Source organism: Podarcis raffonei, chromosome 8 (assembly GCF_027172205.1).
Source record: "Podarcis raffonei isolate rPodRaf1 chromosome 8, rPodRaf1.pri, whole genome shotgun sequence".
Lineage (NCBI taxonomy): Eukaryota > Metazoa > Chordata > Lepidosauria > Squamata > Lacertidae > Podarcis > Podarcis raffonei.
The window spans coordinates 21,090,506-21,108,756 of NC_070609.1; the positions used below are offsets into that span (position 1 = coordinate 21,090,506).

Sequence of the window (18,251 nt, forward strand, 5' to 3'; positions counted from 1 at the left end):
GGGGAAAAGAACCCACAATAAACTTGAATTTTGCTTCTAGCAGTCACTATGTCATCTGGAGGCAAGGATTGCAATCTGCCAGTAGGCGGTTGCTTTTCCTTGGCCCTCTCTTTTATATAGAGTAGGTCAATGAGACTTAAGAACATAATTGCCTTGCTGGGTTCAACCCAAGGTTCATATATCCCAGCACTCTAATTCCAAAAGTGGCCAGAAGATGCACTTAGAAGCTCACAAGAGCAGGTGCCATTATTAATCTTCAGCATGTGGTCCCTGGCTGCATGCTGCTCCTGTACCAAGAGGTTTTATTTACCTACAGTGGCTAATATTCATGGAGACAAGGTCTGTGCCCATCAATGGCTAATCCTTTTGAAAAAGCCACCCCAGCAAGTGGCCATTACAGTATCTTTCAGTATAAATGATGTTGAGAATTATCCCTACTGATTGCAAATTAGCCTGATTGGATACTAAGTTCTAGCAATGTATGAGAGGCAGAACATTCTCTCTACCCATTTATAAACGTCTGCCAGAGTTAATTTTTTGCCCAAGGATAACTTCTATTTCCCTACCCTCTGCAGCAAAAATCAAGTTACCATGGAAGGAGGTGGTGCTCATGCTGGACTGAACAGGTTTTTGTTGTTGTTCAGAAGCCCTGCTGCTTCCAGGTAGGCCCTTCTTTGGCCTGTCCCCTCAGAGTCTCTTTAATAGAGCTTAAATTGTGAGGTCATAGATGCCCTTGCTACTTACAGTTCTAACCTGTGTTCAGTTGGATCCCACAATGAAGCAGGAGGCCTATGGACAAACAGTACTTGCTCACCTAAAGGAAGATGGACACAACTGCTTCCAATTTGAAGCTTAAATACCACAGCAAGGTTTCAAGATACCAGCAATAGGAAGGCATTAGAATTGCAGGGAGCAAATGCCCGGACTGCAGCAACTGAGGGTGTGTCAGTGGTAGGGAACCCAAGTCTTAGGGGTCAAATGCAGCACTCCAGTCTGTTCCCACTGGTCCTTGACACTCTCCCCAGGTCACACCTTTTCATGATCCATGGCCTCCTTGAGTGTTTTTGCCCAGCTGGAATGTGTCACTGAATAGTGATATAAATGCTTTTGGTTTTACCTGGATTGAAAATTGAACAATGCATGTGCAGAAATCTCCTTTCGAGTTTTGCATGGCTGGAAAGCTGCCTACCATACATACAAAAGGTACGAGTTACCCTAACCATTACCTTTGTATGCATTTCAGTTGTGCTAGATCATATTTAAATGCATTTAACGTGTAAATGGAAGATTCTCTTGTAGGGAATGAGAAAAACAGGGTTGCAAGTGGAAAACTCGGTAGTGGTCTCTACTGCCTCCATCTCAGACTCTGTTGTTAAGGGCGTGGGGATGGAATGATGTTTCTCTCAGCTTTTCCTGATAAGCCTAGAGACCCAGTACTGATTTAGGATGGATGAATCCCTGGCCCCACTCTTTTGCAGTGTCTTAAGTTGTTCATGTAATCAATCAGCGGAGAATCACAGCACAGCTCCACCTATCCTATTTCCCCCCACTCTTTTATTTATAAACAAAATCAACAGAATAAGTGCAGAAAAGAATATTGGCAGCCCCTTGCCCCCCGTTACCTGCAGCAGGCAGTGCTCACAGAAATGGTATTCTGCAGCCAGGCAGTGATGGCAGACAGAGGTAACCACCCCCCTCCCACCAAAGAGAGCTACACCAGACAACCCAAAATATCGGCCGAGTCACACTAATACCCCATTGCACTGCAGTGAGCTCTGGCTCCTTCCTAGAAGTGGCTTATTGCCTATGAATTTTCATTGCTTGGGGTTTTTTATTTTTTGCATTATCAATTTAGGTTGTCTCTAATTTCTCCTTCTGGGCTAGTCTGAAATCACTCTTCCGCAAGAGCCTGGCATCCACTGGAAGGGTAGCAAGTTAGGAAGAGAGAAGTGCCTACAAGGAGATGCACCTTAAAGCTGCCCTTCCTCACTTTATTAGTGTAGGGCAGGAAACAGCCAAGCACAACTGAATCTCAAGGTCCATTTGTCCTCATCCCAAAGGGTAAGTTGCTAAGGCTACTCTCCAGAAAGTGGAGGAAAGGAAACACACACTACTTTGCTTTCTCAAAGCAAAGGAGGTTTCAGTCTAGGACCTGGAGAGGGGCAGAGCTTTGGGGCACCAGCTTAACCACCTTCTTTTCCCATTCTCATTGGCCAGCAGCAAAAAAAAAGCCCTCTACTATGAGACAACGCAGGCCACTGCCCAAGTGCCATAAAAAATAAATACATTAAAACGTTTTTCAGAATACATACAAACAAAACAATTCATGTTCCCAGTTTGAGTTTGGGAAGGACAAACCATCTAAATATACCTGTTTCCCATCCATCTGCTATCCCACACACTTGGTCAGGTAGCTACAACTGAACAGCTCTGACAGACTGGAGGGGTAAGTTGAATGGTACCGTTGTGGAATAAGAAACATTTGATTCTTCAGGAAAAAGGTTAAAACAGTTGCTATTCCCATAGCAAGTAGAAAAAACATTTCAGGATCTGGGGGGGGAGGGGGAGCTTGAGTTGTTCAGCTATGTGCCCTGCGACACTAGGGTAAGGGAACCTACATTTTCCTCCCTCTCTTCTTCCCAGCTCACTTAAGAGAGCTGCATAGCGATATCAACACAGATCCACTGCTGTGCCCTACCACGATCACCTTCTCCTCCTTGTTCCAAATAAATATTAGAGCTTTCTGCCCACATGCCTGCAACTCAGTAAAACTGCTAGCTTGAGACCTCCATGGAGGAAAAGGCTGTTAACAGCACCAAGTGAAGAGATGGCAGGGTGGCGTGTCCTCTGCCTTACCCACCCACCCTTGCCACCCAAGGGAGTAAACAATCTGGTTAGCAGCAGCTGCTTGTCACATGCCAGAGCTGGATTCTCGCAGTCAATCTGTCCTGTATGGCACAGAAAAAGGGAACACCGCCTGGCACTGCCAACTTTCGAGTCCAAACCGTACTCTTCATAAGGCATGAAGGGGATTCTTGAGGAGGGCAGCAAAAGAAGGCAGGGCATCTGAAAAGTAAGAAGGGCCAAAACAACCATATCCGACATGAGTGTGGCTCTGCCAGAGTGCCACACACATACACACACAGGGAGAAGCATATTCTTCCTTACAAGTTGGACTGCGGTCCCAAAACGCCATCAGCAGAAAATAGAGGAAGCATTCATCCCTTTGTACCAACAAGCCAAGTCTCATTTGATTGATAGGGGTGCCCAGGGTCTTCCTCCAGGAAACCACCTCCTGTCTGCTGGCGAAGGTGTCCTCATAGTGCTGAGATGTGTCGGGCAAGGAATGTAGGCACGCATACCTGCCTGCGTGGGGAGTTGAGAGCGCCACTTTGGCCAAGACTGCACCAGGAGGATTCTTTCTCAGAACTTGCCCTGCTTTAACCTGTCAATGTGGTAGGTGAGTTTCAGTGCTGGCCCAAGCTTCAAGCCCATGTACTTCATCATCATATCGCTGCGCAACAAGAGCAAGGCCTTGCCGTCAATCTCCTGGAAACACAGAACAGAGAGAACCACATTTGTCTGGCCAAGCCTCTCACAGCAAGATAATGCCTCAACATGGCCAGAAGCAAAACTTTAAAGAGACGGGCAGGGCTAGCACTAGTTTGAGATAACGCTATGGCTGGGCTGGTGGGCTTTTCAATGTTACTTGTATAGAAGATGGAACTTGTTCCAGGCCCTGCTTTTTCAAAGCTGTAAGGCACTATGGCATAACAAGCTGCACATACCAAAATCTCAGCTGCACAACCTTTAAAGCAGGCCTGGGGAATGTGTGGCCCGCCAGATGTTACTGGACTACAACTCCCATAATCCCTGAGCAGTGGTCATCATGGCTGAGGGAATGGAGTCCAACAACTTCTGGAGGGCCACACATTCCCCACTCCTGCAGTAGGATATTGAGACTATGTGGCTGCACATCTAGATATACACAGTGTTGTTGCATGCTAGCAACAAAGTGGGGCAATAGCTTGGTGGTAGAGGACATGTTTTGCATGCAGAATGTCCCAGGTTCAATCCATGGTCTTTCTAGTTAAAAGGCTCAGTTAGCAGGTGATAGGTAACACTGCTCTTTGCCAAAGACCCTGGAGAGCTGCTGCCAGTCAGAGTTGACAAAACTGTGGACTAGATGGACCAATGGTTTGATTAAATATAAGGCAGCTTCCTATGTTTCTATGTTCCGGCTCCAGCCCTGCTCCCAACACTACAATTGTTTAAAGCTGGCATGGGGAACAAGTGACGGGACTCCCAATTCCCGTCGTATCTGATTTTGCAAACTGATGGAAGTTGAAGTCAATAACATCTGGAAGGACACCCATTCTATTCCTATTCCAAAAGATGAAAAGGGTGGTCTTCCCTGTCTAAAGCCAGTATAGCTATTTGGGGAAAAGCTGACCTGTAGCAATTTTTTGTTCCTCCCCACAACCCAACTGCTCTTCACCAAAGGCAATTATGCCCTTTTTGCATATACATAAATAAATCCAAATTCTGCAAGCACAGAAGCTGTTTGGCACAATTCTGCTTTTGCTAAAAACAGGGAAGACAACAACTTCTGTAAGTCACTGGATATCTTTTTCAGTCTTGCCCAAATACTTTAAAGGCTGAATTGCATTGTTGGGTTGAAAGGAGAGATTGTCAGGGAGCCACATCTGAAAGCCCAGACAAGGTTTCATGCTGGCTATCAGCTAGTGTCAACCTTGCCTCCTTTCTCTCTCTCTCCTGACAATGCCCGCCACCAGCATTTTACCTCATCTCCCTCCCCTTCTTGAACTGTATAGGTCTGCTTCACCAGCACATACTCCCATGAATAAAAATGAAATCTAAGATGATGCTATCACCAGACGGGGGGAGGGAGATTTCATGGGAGCCTTTTATGTACTGTGGGAACAAGTCTTGCCTCAACTCTCCCCTCCAATCTATGCTTGGGTGTTTTGTTTATTCCTTGAACCAAATTTCACATGGTTCAAATTTCCCATGAAATCCCAGGAGGCCCCAGGGGAAGCAGACAGATCCTTATTAGATCCCAGCTATTAGTCACCTGCTAAAAGGTGCACAGAGGAGAATGGAAATGCAAGGGCTGCACTCAGTTCAATCAAATAGCTCACTATTCCTGAGCTCAGTTGCCAACTCAGTGCCACCAGGACTGTTACTACTTCACAGTTTCCAATATGTATACACACAACATTTTAAATGTGCAAAAGCTGGCGTTCTGTCCAGTCCCGTATGTCGCTTTCAATAGGGTAGTTGCACAGATCTGCACAAGACGTGCAAACCAAGATGGCTGTCATACAATACTTGTGAAGCTGAGCCATCAGTGAGGCACATGCAGCAGAGATTATCTCTTGTGCTTTGGTCTTTGCTCTACATCCGATGATCAAGCATATCCACCCTGCTGGAGCTTTGCTTCCTCTGACTAGACAAGGACCGAAGCTCCCCAAGCGGAAAGGAACTTGGTACAAAAGAAGTTTGGTAAAAAGTAAGGCTTCTTTGTTAAAGACTGCCTCATGGTGGCTGTGAGTGCTTGTGCCATGATTCTTGCAGCAGGAGGAGAGAGTGACCGTGAAAGAGACGCCCCACTCAAGAATCACCCATGGTGTTGGTTATATTTACATGCTTTCGGAAGAGGTCTGCATGGGGTCCCAGTTGTGGGTCAGCTTCCCTCACAAACTGCATGACATCTTCCACTGTCCAGCCAGATGGGTCTCGGCTGCCCAACCGTGAGGTGTCTCGAGGAGCAAGGTATCTGTCAGAGCCTAGAGGGGACAACGGAAACAAATCAACAAAACCCAAACACATTTGTGTCCTGGCATGACAGGATACTGCAGGGCTCATGATTTTTCCAGATGGTCTTTTTTCAAAAGACTGCCATCCGTTTTGTCAGTGTTAGTTTGCACAGAGCCGCTTTCACATGAACAATGGTGCATGTCACTAGTTGCTTCCATCATGTATGGGAAAGAATACATTGCAGGGAAACACAAGAATGGAGCTAGGGATACTTCATTAGAGAGAAAAGATGTTCTAATTGCCCTTACCCCCAGCACTAAGTCTATGCAAGGCAGAGGTACTGCACTGAGAAAGACTGGAGGGCTGGTGAAGGTGCCTGTATCCTTGAAGTCTGTAGTCTCTTGAATTCCTGCTGGGACTGGATGCACTGACAGCATTCAAGGCGGAGTCCATGGGGTCTAGGCGTGGCTCCAAGGGACCTGGCAGGCCATCACTCAAAACAAACGTTTCACCTGGAAGACATACAACCAACTAATGAGAGAAGTGCAGCCACCAGCCGCAATGCTGCAAAGTACCCAGAACATCCAAACTGCAGAAAAAGCCAGCTTCTGCCCAGACAGAAAGTCAGGAAAAGAACAAAGGAAAGGAGGAGGAGTAATCACTTTGCTCACAACTGAGTTCCAGTCCTTTTGGTGGCCTCCCCTTCTCTACCAGTTTCATTCACTAATCCAAACTTATTGCTACTTACATTTCATGTTCATCATTTAGTTTGGCCATCATAAAAAAGATAGCAGGGGTAGGGAAGAGAACTCTTTCCAGCTCAAGGGCCGCATCCCCTTTGAATCAATCTTCCAGAGGCTGTGGAAGGCACAATGTTCGGAACAATTCCTGCCATTCCCCAGAAGAGGAAGAGACATGGTAGTGGTGGGTGACTCCTTACTGAGGGGGACAGAGGCAGCAGTGTGCAGAGTTAACAGGATGTCCTGGGAGGTGTGCTGTTTTCCAGGCACAAAGATTCACAATGTGACAGAGGTTGCTGAGTTTGATAAGCCCACTGAACACAACTCTTTCCTTCTGATTCATATGGGTACAGGCGATACTGCCAGACACAGCCTTTGACATACAGCAAGGGACTATAAAACTCTGGGTAGGAAGCTGAAGGGCCATAGGGCATAGGCGGTTTTTTCATCACTCCTTCCTGTTGACGGTCATGGGTCAGGGAGAGGTCAATACTAGAAGTAAACCTCTGGCTGCACAGGTGGTGTCATCAGGAAAGGTTTAGCTTCTTGACCATGGTCTCCACTTCCTTGAGGAAGGACTTCTGGCAGGAGATGGGTTACACCTCACAGTGGTTGGTAAGAATGTGTTTGTTAAGAGTCTTGCAAACCTGATATGGAGAGTTTTAAACTAAATCCTGTGGGCAGATGGGTGGGGGAGACAATACTACAGGTGACAGAGGGAAACCTTTACCACAGTGATAACTTAAGAGAAAAAAGTGATCTTTCTGTACCCCAAGCTGTTTGCTACTAAACTCGGTGTACATGAAGTGCAGTCCAAATGATCCCTCAGCATCTGGGCTGGATTCACTGTACCAGTTATGTCTGTGGCAGCCTTGGGCAAGGACCTCTGTTTGCACAACAGGGCTTTCCCCCCTCTCCCCACTCTGTGTGTCCCTGCAATGAGTTCAGGGTAGTGTTTGGGAGAACCCCCAGAACAACATGGGGGTGGGGTGAGGATAGTGAGGTGGAATTGTTCCATCTGGCAAGTGAAATGCTTGTGCAGACTGAATGACTGAAGAGTGTGATGCAGTATTCCAACCTCTGTCTGCCTGCTTTTCCTGGCAAATCCTATCATTAGAAATGAACTTTACTGAGAGTGCAACAGGCTCAGTATCTGCATTCGTGAATAATCCCTAGCAGGCTCTTGCATGGGTTAAACTTGGACTGCAGACTGGAAAAAAAAGGTAGAAGGGCCTTGTCCATTCTCTACTGCATGATTGTGGAACCACTGGGCCTCCATATGTAGCTGGACCACAACTCCCATCATCCTTTACCACTGGTCATGTTGACTGGGGCTGACAGGAGCTGGAGTCCCATAACATCTGGACCGCCCCAGCCCCGCCCCCTCTACTGTATTGATAATCCCACAACATCATTGAGCTGAACAATGTTTTCAGGAATATTGTTCCAAGGGCAGTATACCTGGGGAACAGTACCAGTAGGATGGCAGGTGTGGGGTCACTCAACAGGACATTACAGACCGTCTCCCACCTACAGTGCCAACTCTTGCCAGAAAGAGAAAGAAACTTCCATAAGATGCTGGGCCATAACAAGGGTCCATCGTGCCCATCATTGTCCAGGAAGCCCATAGGCAGGACATGAAGGCAATAGCCCTCCTGTGCTATTGTTCCCCAGCAACTGGCATTCAGCAGTATGTTACCTCTGAAACCATCAAAACTATATAATAATAAAAGCTATAATAATCATAAGTAGATTCAGCTCCAATTGCTACTCAAGGATTATAAAAGCTCTTTGCAAGCCAAAGACCAGCAGCTTCATACTTGCATGCATTTGCTGTGGGGAACAAAACTGTATGGAGCTAGGGAAGGTTTCCAGCTCCAAAGTGTGATGCCAAACGAAGCTTATTGTGGAAAGAAGTCATGTTGTAAACATTGCATTTGGATTGTCTGAAGACAACTGGATAATTGTATTGTGTACAAGAAAAGGCAGAAGGCTTCAGGAAATGTAATGATTGCTTGAAGGGATGGAAAGAAACTCCCCTTTCCCCTGTCTTGACTTTCTCAAAATTCAGTAAGAGCTGGTCAGAAAAGTCTGGGGGGCCAGGAGTGGATTCAGCAACAAAAATATGTGGGTTTGGGTTGCTTCACCCCTCAATGGTGCACACAGCTAACAGGGACCAAGCAGGCTGTTCAATCCAGCACTGGAAGGTGCGGAAGGGAGGTACTTCCTTTTCCCTGAAACACTTACTTCAATCCTAATTGTAGATTCAAGAATAGACATAGAAAGGGCAGGAAGTTACTGTCTTGATAGCCCTAAATCAACCTTTGCCAACCTGATGTTCTTCAGATGTTTTGAACTACAACTCCCATCAGTCTCAGTTAGAAAAGCCATGCTGGCAGGAAGCTGTAATCTAAAGTATCTGGAGACCACCGAGTTGGCAAAAGCTACCTTAAACAATGAATGACCAGGATAGAAGCATGCTAGATTTGGAGCTGCTATATGTCTTCATACATCTTCATCAACCTATGCTGCTGATTCATAATTAATATTAACAGCCAGGCTGGGGAAAAGATGCTGTGCTCACCTTCCAAAGGGTGATGGTCATTCTTTGGTAACTTGGGGGAGAGAGCACTGTATGGAGGGGAATCTTGTAAATATCTCTTTGCACCCCGTCCTGGTCCCAGTAGAGAGCCATCTAACGAAATGCTCCTGTCTAGAAAGAGAGAACAAGCCCTGCTTAGGATCACAGTCTGCCTTGGGAATCAGCCATGCCCAAGACCACCAGAACTTCCACTATGCATGGAAGCCTGTATCTCAGTCAATAGACATCAGAGTTGCAGAACTGCACCACTGTTTTGGAATCTAGTTGGTTGAAAATAAATAATACCTGCCAGCACTTTGGTCCATTCAATAAAGGAAGGCTTATGAAAGGGACAGTGGCACTTCACATACTGTTTTCAAGCCAAGCACAATTCAAAGTGTTGGTGCTGACCTTTAAAGCCCTAAACGGCCTCGGTCCAGTATACCTGAAGGAGCGTCTCCACCCCCATCATTCTGCCCGGATGCTGAGGTTCAGCTCTGAGGGCCTTCTGGCGGTTCCCTCATTGCGAGAAGCAAAGCTACAGGGAACCAGGCAGAGGGCCTTCTCGGTAGTGGCGCCCGCCCTGTGGAACGCCCTTCCAGCAGATGTCAAAGCGATAAACAACTACCTGACATTCAGAAGACATCTTAAGGCAGCCCTGTTCAGGGAAGTTTTTAACGTGTGATATTTTACTGTATTTTTGGTTTTTATGGAAGCCGCCCAGAGTGGCTGGGGAGGCCCAGCCAGATGGGCAGGGTATAAATAATAAATTATTATTATTATTATTATTATTATTATTATTATTATTATTATTATTCTTTTACCTTTTAAGTGTGTGTGCAATTTAGGAAAAGAAATGATATTACTTCAGTTCTTCTGAATGTGAAACTGCTGAACATTTTAAATCAAGGCTCAAATTTTTCACAGCACTGTTTTAACAGACCACAGAGACCTAGGAGTTTTGGAGTACATTGTCAGCAATATGCTGATGACACACAGCTCTACTCCTTTACAACTGCAGGTGTGGCAGTAGATGCACTGGACGGTGCTTTTCAAAATGGTTCTCAAATATATTGGCTGACTGTAGGGAACCTGGGTGTCTTACTTTCAGTGAGCATGACTAAAAGTGTGAAGTTAGTTCACGTCTATGTATGACATTTCTGAACAGCGGAAGGGTGCAACCTGATAAAAATCAGTGTTCAAACTCACAGAAATAGATACAGCTCATCCATTATATCATTAGCACATTTTCTTTTGCACAGTACTGACTCCTATGTGTCAAATTCCTAAAGATAGAAACCACCCAGTGACATATGGGACAATTAGCACAGGGAAAAGAACAATTAATTATGTCTAGCCCTAAGCCTTGCTTTTTTGGCCAGTGCCTGCATATCTATCTATCTATCTATCTATCTATCTATCTATCTATCTATCTATCATCTATCTATCTATCTATCTATCTATCTATCTATCTATCAGACAGTAACCTCTATCTCCACCTTTCCAAGTAACCAATGAATTACCATGGCAGTTCTGAGACATGGTTACTAGCCAGCCGAACTTGTCTAATGTAACATTTCCAGATGGCTCTTGTTATGCAGACTGCAAGCACCATTCAGCAAAAGACCTAGTTCCTCAATGGGCGATGGGCGTTTTGGGTATCCAGAGAGTAGCAGATACATAGGGAATCCATTCAAACCCTTGTAATGCTTCACAGTAATCCAAGGCCACCACTACGTTTACAGGTTTACCATAATGTATTCAGAGCATAGAATCTGAGGTGTCCCATCACACAGCGCACCCAGCCCTGCTTACAAAGGAAGTGCTCTTAAACCCTTCCAGTTCTTTGTCAGGGGAAATAAAAAGTTTAATGAAGCTTTCGTTTCAGATTTTGGAGTAGCGTACAAAAGAGGCAGCCTGCAAGCAGAATGAACCCAAGGAAAAAAAAACACCCCAAAAGGCATTTGCCTGGGGAATAAATATATCTGCGCTATTGTAAAACCTTCTCAATCTGCAGAGATATACTGGAACAACTCTTAGCCCCAACTCCTACCTGGTAGGTACCTGTCGTGGTCGTACTCGCGTGAGTGCTGCACATGATGCTGAGTAAATGGCTGGTTCCCAAAGAGGTTGTCACTACGTAGATTGTGGCAGAGTTTCTCAAGGAAGCGGAGGACATAGGTGATGCTGTTGACTGCTGGTAAGGTCAGAGTATGCTGCTCATGATCAAACACAGCTGGCGGAGGAAAGAGAACAAAGCCAAATTATAAAAGGCCAACAAATTGTCTGGGATTGCTGGATCACATAGACCTCTCCTGCAATTCAGTTTACTGAATGACTAGAACCACAACTTTTCCTGGCTTCCACTAGAATTGCAGGAGGTGTCTATGTGAAAATATCAAACACAAATATTTAAATCTTGCTTTTTGAGGATTACAAACACCTTCAGAAGGTGAAGCTGCAGCAACTGTAGATGAATCTACCATGACTTAGATGAGTAAATACAATGGGTGGCATTCAAAGAAGTTTTACTCAGATCCACTGAAATTAGTGAACATAGCTAAATTAGGTCTATTAATTTCAACACGTCTAGACTTGAAAACTTAATTGAATACCACCCAATGACAGTATTCCAATTTACTTTTTGAACTAATAGAATTGATTCCATCAGGGGTCTGCTTTTAATTGGATTGATTATTTTAGATTTTCAGGTTGAATGAAATCAAGTAAACAACTGGTTTTATTTAATGTTCAGTGGCTGATGGTTTTATGGATTATATTTTTATTGCTTTATTATTGCATTGCAAACAACCCTGTGATGCTGTTTGGATGAAAGGTGATCTATAAGTAAAGTAAGTACATGAGCATCCATGAGGGGGGCAGTCCCCTCCCCCGGAGGAACCATAACTGCCAGATTCCCAGATTTCTTTCCTCTGCTTCTTCTTTTTAAAGCTTTTGTAAAGCTTGAGTTATAACGCAAAATGTGAAGGCACAATTCTCCTCAATTTTTGTGAGAAACTAGTCGTCTCCTTTCATTGTTGTTTTTTAAAAAGTTTTTATTGAATTTTACAATATTCAACCATATAACAGACTATAACATATATATATATATATATATACCCTTCCCATGACTTCCCTCAACTTCCCTGTCAGATTCTTAAAATATTTACTAATTCTGCTTAATTGTTGTCTTATTTTTATGATCTTATATCTAAATGCTCTTATTTTCTTATCAATTTTATACCGAATTTTCTTTCAAAATTACATCTTAGACTCAAGAGAGACTGCACAAGAGTGTGGGAAGAAAAGGAATTCCTACTGCCTCAAAGGGCAAAAACAGCAACACACCTCATGGTGCAAGTTTTACTGCTTTAAATACTTGCAATGTACCCCAGCAAGAGTGGGAAAATGACCCTGGCCTAATGAAGCCACACTGCAGTTGACTGTCTTTTCTTGCATACATTGAGATAGTCTTGAGAACACGACGACTGGGCTGCAGCTTGTAGAAGTGTTCCCCTGGAGGACACTGTTCAAAACAGGGTAGGGCAGGCAGACCTTACCTGAAATGATCTCGCCTCCATGACCTTGCTTCAGGAATGAGAAGACCGTATGCTGATGATAAGCACAATCAATGCAAGCTTGGACTGCTTGCTGCAGCACCACAGATGCTCGAGCTGGTCCAAAATGGTCAGGCAGCTGCTGGACTTTCTTTTTGTCCAGGTGAGGCCCAGTGCTACCATTTTTATTCAAGTAGATGCAAACTGTGAGGGGGGGGGGGAGGCAGAAGCCATTAATAACTGAACTCTGGTTTGCCTGTAACTGACTGTGCAGTTACTAACTTGGTAGGTCTGCTCCACTGAAAACTATCACGTGATGTTCTGAATAGCTTCCTTGCAGAGTCAGACAGTTCCCAAACCCTTTAACCCCAAGGGCCAGTTATCTGGCTGGTCTCAGTACTGGAGGACCGATTATGATGCTGCATCAAAAGGCTCTCATCACAGAACAGTAATTTTAAAAATGTGACTGTAAAATGAAACTGAGCAATTTCCCCCTCTTAAGTCTTCCGCTCCCTCCACCAGTATAGACAGAAATGGAAGGGGTTATATGTATGTATTACCAGCTTTAGCTTCTTTATTACCTTAAAATAACTTCCTTGTAATACCTGCCCCCCATAAAGAAATATTGCACCCAAGAAAGAGGATGAAATGCATTCCGCACCTGTAGGGGCCTGCATAGCAGAGCTAGGGATGGTTGCTGCATCCTGTGGTACTGTACTAGTGTCAGGTTCGGGAGTACTTGTTGTAGGGGAGGTTGGTGCTGGATTTAGTAAAGTTCGAGGTTTTCTCTGCAAAAAAAAAAAAAAAAGGAAAGACTTTTTTAAAATAAAAAAATCTTTCTAAACAGGCAAAAGGACAAAAAACAAAGTGGATAACATCGCACTGAGGACCTAATCTCAAGGAAGCCAGGAGGAAATGGTGCTGGGGGGGGGGATAACTTGAGATAATAGCAACAAGTAAGGGACGCGGGTAGCACTGTGGGTTAAACCACAGAGCCTAGGACTTGCTGATCAGAAGGTCGGCGGTTCGAATCCCCACAACAGGGTGAGCTCCCGTTGCTCGGTCCCTGCTCCTGCCAACCTAGCAGTTCAAAAGCACGTCAAAGTGCAAGTAGATTAATAGGTACCGCTCCGGTGGGAAGGTAAACGGCATTTCCGTGTGCTGCTCTGGTTCGCCATAAGCAGCTTAGTCATGCTGGCCACATGACCTGGAAGCTGTACGCCGGCTCCTTCGTCCAATAAAGCGAGATGAGCGCCGCAACCCCAGAGTTGGCCACGACTGGACCTAATGGTCAGGGGCCCCTTTACCTTTAAGGGGGCCTGAACAATTCAGTTACAAATGATAATAGGACAGGTATTTTAAAATGATGAACTTTATTAGATTGTTACTTTTCCATCCTGCCCACCTCTGAGGAGATCAAAAGCAACCTCCCAACCAGGTACTGGTCAGACCAACACCTTCACTTTAGAAATGAAATGGGTACTTTCAGACCTCAGTTGCACCTCTAGCCAGCCTGAAACTGTACTGAAGATGGAAAGTTGAATTGGACTACTTGTGCATTTAGCCCAGCACTCTGGGGTCTCTCATATGATGACATTCCCATTACTTGATACTGGATGTTTTAAAATGGAAATGAACGTAAGATGTTCAAGAAATCATGTGATCAACAACCAAACTATGACCCCCCCCAATCCCTGATTCTACACATCTATTTGCTTAAATAGTTATTGAAAGGTATCTAAGTAGAACTGCTCCTAGTTGAGGAAGCACACACTAACTGTAAAGTCATGAATACACACCTTACTGCCAGGCTTTGGTCCCCTCTTCTTGGGGAATTTCAAAGGCTCCACAGCTATGGAGGGGGTTGGAGTGGAGTGGTTGGTCAGAGCCTTGGGTGTCCGGCCTCGCTTACGACCAGGTTTGCGTCCCCTTTGTCCAGGCTGATGTTCCAGGAGAGTCTTTGTGCCACTGTGCATGCTGCCCTTTTCAGAGATCACATCAGGCACAGGGGGGAATGGGCTCTTTGGAATCACCACTACCACAAAAAAGGAGAGGGAAGACCATCAGGTACCAACATAGCCTTATGCAAAAGCACTTTCATGGACATCTGCATATTCAACTGTACACTCAACAGAAGAGCCGCGACTCAGTGGTAGAGCACTTGCCTGATATGCAAAAGGTAACAGCTTCAATCCCTCACATCCTGAGGTTAAAAACTCCAGTCTGAAACCCTGGGGGGTTGCTGTCAGTCAGTTTAGACAATACTAGTTAGGTGGATCAATGACCTGCCTTGCTATGAGGCAACTTCCTATGTGCTTGTCTACTCAGAAGTAAGATCCACTGGGAATAGAGATCAATGAGGCACACTCCCAGGTATGTGAGTATGGACCTGCAGTCTTAATATGTTGCGGCAAACGCAGTATGGTGGCACCTTAAAAAAACAGTGAGCAAGCATATGATGGCAGAAGTTCTCATGGGCCACAGCCCACTTTGTTACACGTGGCCCAAGAAAGCTTCTGCAACACCACATTTTAAGAGGTTACCAGACTTTGCTGTTCTGGCCGCATATGCTACATTTTTATGTGATTTTCTTTTAAAGAGGGTGATTTAGACTTGCAGCATGAGATATGTCACTATACATTGCTTCAAGCCAATATATGGGTGTGGTGCAAGCCAACATTGTACAATCTGAACTGAATTTAGATAAGCCCCAAGACAGTTCCAAGGGCCATGTCCAATATACTGCTAACGCTCGAAATCTGCCTCAAAGGCCAGGCGAAAGTTCAGTTCCTATTGGCAGCCATCTAAAAGACATTTTCTGTGGCAGTTTGCTCATAAAAAAGGCTCTTGGACGCAATCTAAGAAAAATGAGACTGTTTCAACTACTCTTTCATGAAGTTCCATACAGCCCATACGAAAACTCCAGTGCAATCTATAACCTTGACTATTGTTATGCAAGACTAGACATTAATCACAACAAAAAATCAAGTATTGCCTTTCCAAGAAAACTGTATGTTTATTTACAGAAAAACTTTATTTTGTTTAAATTGCCACTAGTCCAAGAATATGGTATTTTCTAAGATAGTTGTTCAGAGGTGTTATAGCTTCCAAGAGGACTGCTTGGAACATAAAAGCTCTTCTGAAATGAAAATCACAAGGGGAAACCAGAGAACCATGCCCTCAAATGTTCACCTACTAAGCAGTTCCAACATTAACAAAAGAGAGAGAGAGAGAGTACATTGTAGAGCTGGAAAAGGTTCACAAAAGAGCTATCAAAATAATCATGGGGCTGGAGCAATTTCCCTGTGAGGAAAATTCACAACATTTGGGGCTTTTTAGTTTTCAAAAAAGGAAAGGCAGGGAAGACATGACAGAGGTGTGCAAAGTTATGGTGGCAAATGTGGATGGGGACTATTCTACTCCCCCAAATACTGTAACCTGGGGCTAATCAATGAAACTGAATCTTGGAAGATCAGAACTGTCAAAAGAAAGTACTTCTTCACACAGTGTGCAATTAAAGCTTTGGAATTCGCTCCCACAACATGCAAAGATGACTACCGAATTGGATGGCTTTAAAACAGCACTAGACAAATTCATGGAGGATAGGGCTACCTATGCTTACTAGCCATAACATCTATTTTGCAGGTAGTATGCTGTTGCGGGCAATATGGCTCTGAATATCAGTTGCTGGAAATCACAAGCAGCAAGAGTGCTTTTGCACTCACATCTGCTTGCACATTCCCCAAGGCATCAATTTGGCTGCCGTGAGAACAGAATGCATGTCTAGATAGGCCTCTGGCCCGATCCAATAGGTCTCTTCTTATGTTAGCATCCCCCTAACCCTGAGACAGGATCATTTGGGAAGCATGCTTTAGGGATAAGATACTCTCATATAATCCTGTTTTATTAGCTGCATTTTGAGCAACCTTATCTTATGCCTTTCCAACTATTCTCATGAGGTTTCTTTCTGCTTCTTTAAGGTTACAGCACTAAATGTTGGTTTCCTTTTACTGATTATTACAAGATCCTGCATTTTTGTATCTCCTAACCTTTCTGCTGCTCAAAAAGAGGCAAGTTATGAAAAACCTGTTCCTCCCTCCAACATATAAGGGAATCATGGAAATTAGTGCTAAGTACGATGACCCCATCCTTTGCACTACCCAAGAATCTGGCTTGTTTATTGACAACACTTGTTTTGAAGTTAGCAGTGTTTCCAGATGCTTTGTAGTCAGTTCCAGAGCATAGAACCCCAAGTTTTGTAGTATGCGTGGCAGCCAAACCAACTACAGCATGAAGAACAGTAGGCTGGCCCAGGCAAGCTGCTTATTAGCAGAGGTGAGGTGCAAAGCACCTGCCCCCCCCAGCACACCTGCAGTGAGGTTTAATATGGAGGGGTGGAGAGGTCCTTCACCCAGCAGTTTAGCAAGCTGCTGGGAGAGGTGCCTTTCCAACACAGGAAAAGGACAGAGGTGTCAGATCTCACTAATTCTCCTGGACCTCTAGTCTTTCCATACCACTGACCACAGCATACTTCTGGATAGGCTCTCGGGGTTGGGAGTTAAGAGGCATAGTGTGCCATGGGAACACTGATTTAAGTTTATGCCTGGGAACTACTTCTCAGCCTCAGGGTGTTTGTGGGGTTCTGCAGGTTCCATCTAGTCTCCCATGCTTTTTGATATCTATATGAAACCTTGGTCACCTGGGGATTTGAGGTGAGGTGCTATCAACATGTTGATGATATCTAGCTCTAATTCTGCCTTTGCTCACACTCACAGAGGGCTGGATGAGGGCCAAGCAAAGGAGCTTGATCCAGGCAAGATGGTGGTTCTGCAGTTAGGTAAATAGTTTGTTCAAAGAGATGGATCAAGTTTTCACTCCAGATCTGGCTCCTTGATCCAACTTGTGTCACTGAAGGCCTGAGTAGCTTCTGTGCCAAGCAGTCCCTTTTTTTAAAATTTAGGCTGGTGGCCTTTGTTGGACAGAGACTGCCTGGCCACAGGTTTTCATTGTCTATCTTGGACCACCTACTGTAATGCAATATGTGTAGGGTTGACTTTAAAGAACGCTGGGCAGCCGACTGCAACCACTCATAACTTGAATGGCTACAGTCTGTTTCCAAACAAATTCAAAGTGCTGCTTCTTAGTCCTAAAACCCCAGACAGCTTAGGACCCAGGTACGTAAGTGGACACTTGCTTGTATACAAACCTTGAGTTCGTTTTAGAGACTCTTCTCCAGGTTTCCCTACCAGTCAAGATAAGGCAGGTAGCAACTAAAGAGCAGAGCCTGCTTTGTGGAATTCCACTGCAAGGGAAGCCACCCTGATGCCAACATTGTTATCCTGTCCAGTACCAGATAAGACATTTCTGTTCTCCCTTATTTTAAACTATATTATTTTAAGCATGCTGTAATTTATTGTATTTTAATTGTGTGTTTCGTTTTGTAAACTACTGTGGAGGTTTCCCTGAAAGGCAGCATAAAAATATTTTAAACACACCCATACCCTCTGTCGTTCTAACACCGTCCAAGGACTTAACTCTCTGAAGTAGTCAGTGGGTACAGTACAAAACAGTCTGACAACAGCTTGCCCACAA

General features: G+C 44.7%; 1 protein-coding gene across 7 annotated transcripts in view; it reads right to left on the minus strand.

Moving 5' to 3' along the window:
* Nucleotides 1–1,534: 1,534 nt before the first annotated feature.
* The window catches only part of SCMH1 (Scm polycomb group protein homolog 1), a 49,567-nt gene continuing 32,850 nt past the window's right edge, over nt 1,535–18,251 (minus strand). For 6 of the 7 annotated variants that reach the window (XM_053398466.1, XM_053398464.1, XM_053398465.1 and 3 more), the window contains 8 exons: nt 14,459–14,694; nt 13,321–13,447; nt 12,663–12,863; nt 11,156–11,338; nt 9,106–9,234; nt 6,090–6,293; nt 5,668–5,810; nt 1,535–3,549 (listed from right to left, as the gene is read on the minus strand). In XM_053398466.1, the coding sequence (XP_053254441.1) occupies nt 3,424–3,549; nt 5,668–5,810; nt 6,090–6,293; nt 9,106–9,234; nt 11,156–11,338; nt 12,663–12,863; nt 13,321–13,447; nt 14,459–14,694 (1,349 nt within the window). In that variant the 3' untranslated portion in view covers nt 1,535–3,423. The remainder of the gene's footprint in view (nt 3,550–5,667; nt 5,811–6,089; nt 6,294–9,105; nt 9,235–11,155; nt 11,339–12,662; nt 12,864–13,320; nt 13,448–14,458; nt 14,695–18,251) is intronic. The other variant, XM_053398467.1, reaches the window with a different exon arrangement.